Below are 12074 nucleotides of genomic sequence, written 5' to 3'. Positions count from 1 at the left end.
ATGATATGAAGATAGGTGGAGGGGTAGGTAGTGCAGAAGAAGCGATGGGATTGCAGCAGGACTTAGATAAATTGGAAGAATGGGAAAAAAGTGGCAGATGGAATACAGTATTGGGAAATGTATGATAATGGAGTTTGGTAAAATGAACAATAGTGCAGACTATTACCTAAAGGGGAGAAGGTTCAAACATCAGAGGTGCAGGGGGACTTAAGAGTCCTCATGCAAGACTCCCAGAATGTTAATTTACAGGTTAAGTCTTTGGTAAATGCAATGTTAGCATTTATTTCAAGGGGAATAGAATATAAAAGCAAGGAAATAATGCTGAGTCTTTATAAATAGACACTAGTCACGCTGCACTTGGGAGTATTGTCAACAGTTTTGGGCCCCATATCTCAGAAAGGATGTGCTGTCATTGGAAAGATTCCAGAGGCGGTTCACAAGGATGATTCCAGGAATGAAGGGATTAACATATGAGGAGCATTTGGCAGCTTTAAGCCTATACTCACTGGAATTTAGAAGAATGTGGGGTAATCTCATTGAAACCTACCAAATGTTGAAAGGACTAGATAGGATGGATGTGGAGAGGATGTTTCCTATGGTGGGGGTATCCAGAACTAGAGGGCACAGCCTCAAAATTGAGGGGCAACCCTTTAGAACAGAGGTAAGAGGGAATTTTTTTTAGCCAGAGAGTAGTAAGTCTGTGGAATGCTCTGCCACAGACTGTGGTAGAGGCCAAGTCCGTGGGTATATTCAAGGCAGAAGTTGACAGTTTTCTGATTCGTCAGGACATCAAAGGATATGGTGAGAAGGCAGGTGTGTGAAGTTGAGTGGGATCTGGGATCAACCATGATGCAATGGCAGAGCAGACTTGATGGGCTGAATGGCCTAATTCCTTTCCTCTGTCTTATGGTCTTAAAATCAGAGACAATACTTGAATTAAATATTATATGCAGAGAATGTTGAGGCTGCGATATTACGTAATATTGCGGTTTAACATTCTGTTTACCTTGCACTAAATATCTGACGATGTTAGGAAGATATGGTGAGAAATTAAATAGGATCCATATTATAGGCTCAAGAATGAATAAAAAAATTTATAGAGATATGAAGGGCTTCTATCAACGTACCTGGCTCCCGAGTGACATCTATCTTTCCCACATGGATGCCAAGTTCCTCACGGGATTTTCCAAGGTCTTCCCAGTCAGCCTGGATTTGCTTGCACGCTGGACACCATGGAGCATGGCTGCGGAGTGAAAGGAAAGCAAAACAGTTCACAATTGGAATTTGTTTTTCAAACAAAAATCCAATCTAAGAGTCATAAAGCATGGAAACAGGTTCTTCAGCTCATCTTGTCCAGGGCCCACTGTGTTGCTCAACAAGCTCATCTGACCTGCCTGTATTTGGCCCCATAGCCCTTTAAGCACTTCCTGACCACATACTTAACTGGATGGCTGTTAAATGCTGCTAATGTGCCCATCTCAACCACTATTTCTGGCAGCTCATTTCAAAGACACATCAATCCTTTTGTGTAAAGAAGCTGCCCTCCCCCACGTCCTTTTTAAATCTCTCACCTCCGACCTTAAACCTCTTCCCTCTTGTTTTTAGCATCTCCCTCCTGCGGAAAAAGATTAAGCATTTCCACCCTGTCTGTGCACCTCTATTCCTTTGAACATAGGAGATTGATAAAGTCCTAGTCTATGCAATCTCTCTTTATAACACAGCCTTCTCAGCAGGATTGAAAAGAAAAGCAAAACCCTTAAAAAGATGTGTCAAAGATGAACAGGAAGGAGCTGCAAGCATTGAGGACACACTGTCCACAATTCAAAACCCACAGTTAGATGGGGAGATGTTTCAAAGAGAAATGAAAGTGATATTAAAAAAATGCTGAGAATAAATTTAATATGCTTTGCGCTCACATTAGTTCCTTATCTGAATTCCAGATCAGAGAATTAGTAATTTATTTAGTCCATTACTTGACAACCATTGTGCCTTTTGGTGCTTCTGTAGAGAGAAGATAAAATGAGGGTGCACCAGTAGAAATGTCTAATGTAATGATTGATAAACCCTTGCCAAGATACTTAGTAAGCCCAAGCCTTACCAAACCCCAAGAAGGATCAAAAAAATGATTAGAACATTTCCTCTTTAAAAAGCTGCTCACCACAAGGTTAATATTTAAATCTGCAACTGTGCTTTTGGTTGATGTTCCGGTCTATTCTGTACCTTTCAATTTCCTCTCCTCTCTGATGATTCACCCGCTACTCCTCTTGGCTGATACTTGACATGACAGTTGTCTACCTTTCTTCAATGAGGCATGCAACTGGAAATCACTTCCACGCTTTTTAACTGGGGTAAATCAGAGACGAAGCTTTGCTGCTGCTCCTGACTATAGGACGTGCAGCATATAGGGAGGGAGGTACAGGATGGGAAATCCTGATGATGTGGCACGTGTACAAGCTCCACCAGCCATCTTGTTCAAGCTGACAACACACTGGTAACCTTCTTATAAGAGAAACCAGCCTGAGAATGACCGGCAAACAGCTCAGAAGAACGATGCATTACTGAGGAACTCTTCTAAGCACTGAATTGCACCTTGGCTACCGGAGGTAGATGACCTTCAACTACATTCAACAACAGGAATCTCCTAGCTCAGTCATATCTCTGTAGTTCTCCAAACAACCAAGATCTCTGATTCACTGGCCTGCTCATGATCTTCTGTGTTTCAAATGCCAGAAGTTACACCCACACCAAGCACTCCAGATTCCCAAATCAGGACAATGACAATTCCTCATGACTTTCAATAATAGAAAAACAGAAAGAAATCTTCCATCAGCACCAGCATCTGATGGAAATGTTAAGTGAAAATTATTTATTTAGCAAACCTGAATTAATGGCAGATACAAACATTAATGGATGTGTGCAAACATTACTACACTGAAATATATGTCTATATAGAGTAGTTAACCCATGGTACAGCTGTGCAGTCCATAAGAATGTCTCTCTCATGTAAGCCTACATCCCTCCAACGCTCTGATCTGAAACCTGACAATGGACAAAGCAGAAGACAGATTTCAGAACAGAAGATATGCTGACAATTCTCCAAAAACAATTGCCCAAACTCTAGAATTCTATTCCAGAATCCCTCTACTTTGCCCTTCTTTAATACATTCTTTAAAACTTTTAATCCTGATTAGGGCTCTGGTCATCATATCCTGGTATCCCCTTAGGTATCCTGGTGCAGGATTTTGGATGCGGTGTGCTAAATCATGGTGGGACATTTTGCTAAGTTAAAGGCCCTATATAAACACAAACAGTTGTTTATCACTTTCAGCATTGCGACAAAGAGGCTTTCACAACAAATCTTGGTGACCACTGTTGGACCACAGCATATCAGTCAAGTGAAATCATGATCATTCATTCAGAACAACAGCACCTGAAGCAATCTCTCACAAACAAGATTACCTTAAGCCATATGAAATGAAACTATCTCAATATATCGTGGGCATGCTTAAAATTCATTGTCAGCCAATGCTGAGGAGTGCATTTAAATTGGACAAAGTTTGAAAATATACACCTACTTATACAGGTTTACCCCGCCATCCGAAGGTAGAGCGTTCCTATGAAACGGTTCGTAAGCCGGAATGTCGTAAAGCGAAGAAGCAATTACCATTTATTTATATGGGAAAAATTTGTGAGCGTTCGCAGACCCAAAAATAACCTACCAAATCATGCCAAATAAAACAAAACCTAAATTAGCAGTAACATATAGTAAAAGAAGGAATGATATGATGAATACATAGCCTATATAAAGTAGAATTACCTTTCCACAATAATTGCCTGCACTGCTCTCCGTAGCAAAAATCTCACGCAAGCACTCTCGGCAAAAGCACAGCACAAGCGCTCTCCAGTAACCTTTAAGCTATGAAGCTGCCAAATCATACCAAATAACACATAAAAATACCCAGCCTATATAAAGTAGAAATAATATATGTACAATGTAGTATCACTTACCAGAATTGGGACAGCGCCGAGAACACTGATGATGGTGTGTTAGGCTGAGTCGTCGGAGGTTGGGGTGGTGCAGTGGCCCCCACCCTCCGGGCAGCGACCCGATACAGATCCGCGAAGCATGCAGCAGTCCAGCGGTGCCCGGTACGCACTCAACACATCTTTAAAAAGTCGAAATAAACAAGCTAATTAATTAGGTGCCGCCCGACACGTAAATGTCAGCCCAGATCAGAGGCGATGCAATCAGCAATCGTCTCTGATCTGGGCCAACATTTACATGCCAGGCAGCACCTAATTAATTAACTTGTTTATTTCAGCTTTTTTCTTAAAGATGTGTTGGGTACGTCCCGGCTACCGCTGCATTCTCCGCAGATCGGTATCTGTCCGCGGCCCGGGGTTTGGGGTAGTGGGACACTGGGGTGTCATCTCGTCATCTGTTTTCATGAGGGTAGGCAGGTCATCTTCTTCTATGTCTTCCTGCCTCAATGTCGAAGGTCGAGGTTTGTCGTCTGCTGTGGAAGGCTTGCTTGACTGCTTAGCCTCGCGCATTTTTCTAACATACAGTTCTTTGCAAGCACTCAAACCATCCTGCAAATATGCCCTAAACTGACATACCCCTTCAAAATTGAAGTCATACTTTATCATTGCAGCGAAAATCTCACGTAGTTGCCTCATGTTCAGCTCCTGGACGACTTCACTTTCGGTCCGTTCACTACTGCATTCAGTTTTGATTGTTATCCTTTCCTCTTCCAATTGCATCAGCTCTTCATCTATCAGTTCTTGGTCATGGGATGCCAAAACCTCTTCAACATTATCTTCGTCAACTTCCACAAGCCAAAGTCACTTTGTCCTTCCTTCGATCGAAACGCTTAATTATGTCTAGTTTTACGCTAAGTGTAACACCCTTATGAGCTCTTTCAGGCTTTTCCAATACCTTAGAACTCATCTTGCTAACGGCCGCTCACAGGCACGTGTTCAAGCAATGCCGGCGAGAATGCCGTTCCGAATCCGGGGGCGGTGAGCAGCTGCTCGGGGTGTGCGCTGCCTTTTATAGACCGCTGCCTTTTTTTATCGCGCGCTGCTTTTTTTCGTAACATTGAGAACACCTTCTGTTAGCGAAAACAAGTAACTAATGTAGGTCTTTCGTAACAGTGAGGTTTCGTAAAGCGAACATTCGAAAAGCGGGGGACACCTGTACTCATATTTATGTTCATACTTAAGGGACTGGCGATTATACAACAGAAAATGACCTGCTCAAAAATGCAAGTTTGTTTTTCCACACAGTTACATATAAAAATTTTAAAGAGTAACATTTAAAAATTACATAAATATGTTTTTAAAAGGTTAAATTGGAATGGCTTTACAGCTTCTGTGTTATCAAGCACCAATTTTCAGTGAATATAGTTGTGAGCAGGCAAATAACTGCAACTACTGGATTATTCACTTCAATGAATTTCTGAAAGGCACCATTATTTAAAGCCTGTTATGCCTGGTAATTTATGAGCATGGAATAATTGCTCATAAAAGTTGTGATATTATGGTTAAAAGTATAATTTTGACAGAATAATATCCTGAAATGAAGCCACCCTTACTTCAGAAGCTACATTTCTGTAATGGTGAGATACAGCCATGCTTCATACAACAAACTACTCTTCCATGGAAATCTGAGTCATTAAGAGCAACATTATAGTTGAGTCAGACACCTTAGGGAAGGAACAGTTTTTCACAGTAGTTACAGCCACTTTGAGGAAAATGGACTCTGAACCGGTTCAATAATCAGGAATACAAAAATTGTGATGGACTTTCAACAAAGAATTGGCTAGTCACCACCTGTTTCTCATGGACTAATGCAAAAATGTATGTATAATAAGCCTAAACACAAGATTCTGCAGATGTTGGAAATCCAGAATAGCACACACAAAATGCTGGAGGAACTCAGCAAGTCAGGTAGCATGTATGAAAAGGTATAAAGAGTCAACGTTTTGGGTTGAGACCCTTCATCAGGACTATAATAATCCTGAACTTTTGGCAGATATAAATCTAATGGAACATGTGCAAACATTGGAATATATTCTAGGCAGTTTCTTCAGTAGGTTACATGGTCAGCATAATATTGTGGGCTGAAGGGCCTGTAATGTGCTGTAGATTTCTATGTTCTATATTGACAAAAGTCACAGCTAAACAAAACTACATTTGATCCTCACTTTAAAGGAGGTTGCATTCCCAGAAAATAGACCATATCACAATTTTTATAACATGAAACCATGACATCTATGCATGCTTAAGAAGCTTGAGTTGACAAAAACAAATTCTGTAATTATTTATTTAGTTTTTGTTCATGTAACTTCAGGGAGAATTTTATCCCGTTTCTCCTACTTGTGGGTAGTGATGTGAATGACAGCGATGAGGAGGAACGAGTATTCAATTCATACAAGGGCCTGCACCAAACAGTTGCGTCGAATACCTTGTACATAGTTCCATATACTTCATTCCATCAACTACATTGGGAGGGATGACCAGAAGTGCTCAAAATGAATATCCATCCTAACTACACCAGTTCAAATCCAACTGCCTTCAACTCAAAGCTTCCATGAAAAAGCTGCAAACAAAACCCATGGGTGTATAAGGCATCATTCATTTTAGCAAATTTCAATTCTGAAAACAAAAAAATCAATACCAGTTTTGAAATCCTATTTATTCCATCAATGAGGCACTGTGTGGCGTGTTATGTATTACAATTTCATTGCCTCCGATGAAGTTTGGTATTGTATAACCACATACACATGTGCTAAAATTCTGGTGAAGGGTCTCTGCCTTCTGTTTATTCATTTGATTAGGTGCTGCCTGATGTGCTGAGTTCCTCTAGCACTTTGTGTGTTCCGCATGAAAATACTACATCCGCACACTGTATACTTTTATTTTTGAACAATAAGCAGTCAATTTCCCTTCACACAATCTTATTACTTAGTGGTATAAAAGCTACAGCAGTTTAAAAGCCGCAGCATCACCAACATTCTTTTTTTTTAAAAAAGAGCTTTCTAAAAATACCCAGTTAGTATGCTAACTCAGAATTTACAGTAATTTTAAGGAACAGCTATCCAAAAAGAAAATGGTTGTGGCTTGTTTTTAATGGAAACCTCAAAGCAACAACAGTCCTGTAATTGCACAAATTATGTAGGGCTAATTTTAATGTGGAAAATTGGAAGCCAGCCTTTTAGGTCTAAGACAAGTAACTCCTACTCAGCACAGATCCCCAGCATGCAAAATAAAAAGTTTATTGAAGTCAGCTACAGAAGTCAGATTTATCTGCTCCTTCATTCTGAAATCATATTTATTCCATTAACAAAATACTGTGTTGTTGCATTATATATTACAATTTCACTGCCTCCAGCAAACTTTGGTAAAGTATAATCAAATGTAAAAATGCAGGCATCCACATAAAACCAACTGGTTATTTTTAGTTGCAATATGAACTTTCAACTGATTTAACCCTCCCCTCCCCCCAAAGACAGTGTTAGACAGAGGGTCTGCAGTGGGCGCGAGCTGAGATCAGCTACATCAAAGAGCCAACAACTAAACCAGGAACTTTCCATGTTTCCACAACTCAAAAGTTACAGAACAACACTGCTTCTACCAACACTGTTGATAGTTACTTTCTTCAAACACAAGCATGGCACAATAGTTCAATTCTAGAGACTCAGATTTGATCCTAACCTCCTGTATGTGCAGTTTGCTTGTTTTCATGCACTTTCCTCCCCACCACTGAAGACATTTTCAAAAGGAGGTACCTTAAGGTTGTCAAGCCGAGGAGTGGTAGTGGGAACAAGCTCTCACTACCTAAAAGTGCTCCTCACGGCATGCGCCTCAAATAGTCTCTGACAACTAAGTCCAACTCCTGGCCTTCTCATGTGGCTCAGCCTCTAAGCCCAGCGGAACTATTTCTACTGACAGGAGAAGGAGCGAAGACGGGTCCTGGTGCCTTAAAACCATTGCTTCGGGTAGATGGAGCTCATCAACCTGGGAAGGCAGTCCATCTAAGAGAGGGAAAACTCTGATTTCAAACCACCGCTGCCTTGCGGCCATACCCACTCATGGGAAAGGCTTCGGAAGTAAATCCTGAGGTCAAATCCGAAGCTGCAGTCCCTAAGGCAGTCCGACGTTGCCTTCAACCTCGTCCTGGCAAATCCTGCGATGACACTGGTACCAAGCTGTATCGGCCCTTGCCCTTCCCTTGGATAACATCGGTGTCGTGGAGAGGGGAGACTTGCTGCATGGGCAACTGCCTGTCTTCCATGCAACCTTGCCCAGGCCTGCGCCCTGGAGACCAATTCCAGGCGCAGATTCATGGTCTCACGAGACTAACGGATGCCACCACCTCAAGAAGGCAGTATCCATCATTAACAACCCTCACCATCCAAGGCATGCCCCCTTCTCATTCCTGAACTCAGAAGAGAGGTACAGGAACCTGAAGACACACACTTAAGCATCTTTTAGTAACAACTCCTTCCCATCCATCATCAGATTTCTGAACAGTCCATAAACACCACCCCTCTATTCCACTATTTTCAAAGTTTTATTATCAAAGTATGGATACATTATACAACCTTGAGATTCGTCTCCTTATAGGCAGCCACAAAGAACCCCAAAGAACCCATAAAGAGACCATAATGAGTGTTATTAATGAAGTATTGAGTTATATTTTTTGTTTTGTTTGCTGCCAATAGGTAGTCGTTGGGCTTCGCCAGTGCCATCTTAAATCAAAACTTGTAGAAATATCTTTTAGTATTTCTCCCGGGAGGGGGGAGAAGATGGGGGTGCAACGACAGCGCGCGCAGCCACTCCGGTGATGAATATCTGTTATCTGTCAAGTAGGGGACCGTGCACAATTCTGATTTGATGGAGACAGACGTGAGAGCACAGCGGAACATCTGGAAAACTTCTGAAATGCCTGCTTCGCTGCCGCTGCTATTGTGTGGTAACCGGAATCTCCGGAGCTGAAGGCCCCGAAATCCTCGGCTTTGCGTGTTTCAGTGGCCAGGGAGAGGTCAAAGGCGCTCAGCAGAGGATGGCGCTCGGGAGGCTGTATTGGAGAGGCTGGTCAGAAGCTTGGAGTTTTCGGACGGATGGACTCAGTGTCGGCTGCTTTCAGGGTATCGGCAAGTTGACGGTGCCTGGAGGTTTATGGCAGGGAGTTTCTCCCTTTTGCCGCCTGCTATCAGGGACTCGGGAGTCGATCAACTCGGGGACTTTGAGACTTTTTTTTTTTAAAACTGTGCCCATGATCTGTTCTTTATCAAATTATGGTATTGCTTTGCACTGCTGTAACTAAATGTTATAATTATGTGGTTCTGTCAGTGTCAGTCTTTAGTCTGTCTTGTTTTCTGTGCTATCACTCCGGAGAAACATTGTATCATTTCTTAATGCATGTATGCATTTCTAAATGACAATAAAAGAGGACTGAGTGTTCTCATAATCTAATATAATGTTTTGCACTACACTGCTGCAACAAATGAATTTTATGACATACATCAGTGATAATAAACCTGATTCAAATTAGTTTCTTCTCATATCCCAAAGAATGTGCAAGTTGGTAGGTTCACTCTCCTCTGAAAATTGCTCTCAGTATGTATGTGAGTAGTGGAATCCAGTGGGAGGTGACTGGAACGGGTGGAAAATTTTTAAAAAATGAGGTGAGTGTTGAATTGGTGCAAATGGATGTTTGATGAGCAACAGAGTTCAGCCTGGTCCTTTGCTATCTGACATTATGTCTCCCTATAACGCTCATCTGCGGAGTGGGAGATCATGGTGTGAGTTGGGAGACAGTTTCTTGTAGAGTTTTTGCGCCAGGTCTAAAAAGCAGCCAGGGCCTGTCGGAACTCACCTGCTGAAGATTGCTTGGGTTATTAGTAAATTGGTCAAGGCCAATAAAAAGAATGAAACTGTAAGCAGAGCGATCATTGCTGGAGTGGGCCAGTGTTAGAGTGGTCAAGCTTCGGTAAGAACAGGCAGAGGGAAAAGGTGCTAAGTCATTTGGGATCATTTAGTTGATTGCAGACCTTAAGCTTAAGAAGTTACAGCCAAAGATATAAGTTTACTTAAGGTTGTGGAATACTCCTGCAAGATGCGGCATTGCAGGATACCCAACAGTCTCATCAACAGGAAGTGCATCCAACTTCAGCTCCTGACTGACAAGGTCAAAGAACTGGAGCTGGAGCTGGATGTACTCAGGACTGTCTCATAGATGAGACATTTTACTGAGGTGGTCACGCTCAGAGTGCAGACTGCAGATAGTTGATAGGTGACCACCAGGAGTAGTAAGGAGAGTTGTAGGCTTTTCAAATAAAACAAAGTGAGGCGTCTTATGTTTAATGAAACCTGTAACACATTTTATTGAGCTCCAAAACCTAAAGACAAAAGCATGCTAAAATTCCTTACGCAACAATGGCACCGTGTCAGACCAGCTTCTTAAAGTAAACCCAACTCAATGTCGGTGGTTGTGAATTATGTACATCTCTCTCAATTACGTTGCCCTACAGAGTAAGCAGTCCATGCATGGTCCCCTCATCAACAAGTGTACGCCTTTTGGGGCGGGTGGGGGTGTGAAAATGACCGATCAGAGCAGTGCAGCAACAGCCAGGCTAGTGGCACTGTGGTCCCAGTTCCAAGGATCAGCAGGGAAGGGTAAAGTCAGGTAGAGTGATAGCAATGCAAGACTCAATAGTTAGGGGACGGACAGGAGATCCTGTGGCCTCAAAAGAGACGCCAGGATGGTGTGCTGCCTCCCAGGTGCTAGAGTCAAGGATGTCTGATAGAGGCTGCAGATTATTCTCAAGAGGGAGGGTGAGCAGCCAGAAGTCGTAGTGTACATTGACATAGGTAGAAAGGGGGAACAGGTCCTGTGCAACAAGTATCGGAAGTTAGGGCAGAGGATGAAGAGCAGGATCACCACAGTAGTAATCTGTGGATTACTCCAAATGGTAGTCAGAGCAAGAATAGGACGACAGAAGCTGAGCAGTCTCCCTGTGGGCAAGTTTCTGGGAGCTGCTGGGGAGGGCTTAAACTAATTCGGTAGCAGGATGGGAAACGGAGTGATAGGGCTGAGGACAGAGCACTTGGTAAACAAGGAAGTGTCATGTGTATTAAGACTGTAAGGGAGGACAGGCAGATGACGGGGCAAAATTGCAGTCAGTGGGATCAGTTGAAGTGTAATGGACAAAATTAAAAAGGGTGATGAATACAGGACTGATGTTGTTATATTTTACTGCACACAGTATACGGATTAAGGAAGACGATCATGCAGTGCAGTTAGAGATTGGCAGGTATGATGTTGTGGGCATCACTGAGTCATTGCTGAAACAAAGTCATAGTTGGGGGCTTACATCCAAGGATATACATCGTATCGAAAGGACCGGCAGGTAGGCAGAGGGGATGGGTTAGCTCTGTTGGTAAAAAAAAACGGAATCAAATCCTCAGAAAATGGTGACACTGAATCGGAAAAACTGTAAGGGTAAAAAAAAACCCTGATGGGAGTAGCCAGGATTTGGGATACAAATTACAACGGGTAGATAGAAAAGGCATGTCAAAAGAGCAACGTTGCAATAAACATGGGGATTCCAACATGCAGTGAGATTGGGAAAATCAGGTTGGTGCTGGAACTCAAGATAGGGAATTTGTCGAATGCCAAGGAGATGGCTTTTTAAAGAGCAGCTTGCAGTTGAGCCCACTAAGGAAAAGTCAGTTCTGGTTTGGATGTTGTGTATTGAACCAGATTTGATTAAGGAGCTCAAGGTAAAGGAACTCTTAGGAGACAGTGATCATAATACAATAGAATTCACCTTGCAGTTTGAGAGGGAGAAGCTAAACTCAGATGTATCAGTATCACAGTGAAGTAAAGGGAATTAAAGAGACATGAAAGAGGAGCTGGTCAAAGTTGATTAGAAGGAGACAATAAGAGGGATGACGGCAGAACAGCAATGGCTGGATTTCCTGGGGGCAATTCAGAAGGCACAAGATAGATACATCCCAAAGATGAATAAGATACCTAATGGGAGGATAAGGCAACCGTGGCT

General features: G+C 42.3%; 1 protein-coding gene across 1 annotated transcript in view; it reads right to left on the bottom strand.

Moving 5' to 3' along the window:
• The window catches only part of tmx4 (thioredoxin-related transmembrane protein 4), a 91697-nt gene that overhangs the window by 46551 nt on the left and 33072 nt on the right, over positions 1–12074 (bottom strand). The window contains exon 2 of the mRNA XM_072265530.1: positions 1128–1243. Coding sequence (XP_072121631.1) covers positions 1128–1243 — 116 coding nt within the window. The remainder of the gene's footprint in view (positions 1–1127; positions 1244–12074) is intronic.

Source organism: Mobula birostris, chromosome 8, assembly GCF_030028105.1.
Source record: "Mobula birostris isolate sMobBir1 chromosome 8, sMobBir1.hap1, whole genome shotgun sequence".
Lineage (NCBI taxonomy): Eukaryota > Metazoa > Chordata > Chondrichthyes > Myliobatiformes > Myliobatidae > Mobula > Mobula birostris.
The sequence above is the reverse complement of the archived record's forward strand: the minus strand, read 5'-3'. Positions and strand labels throughout refer to the sequence as shown.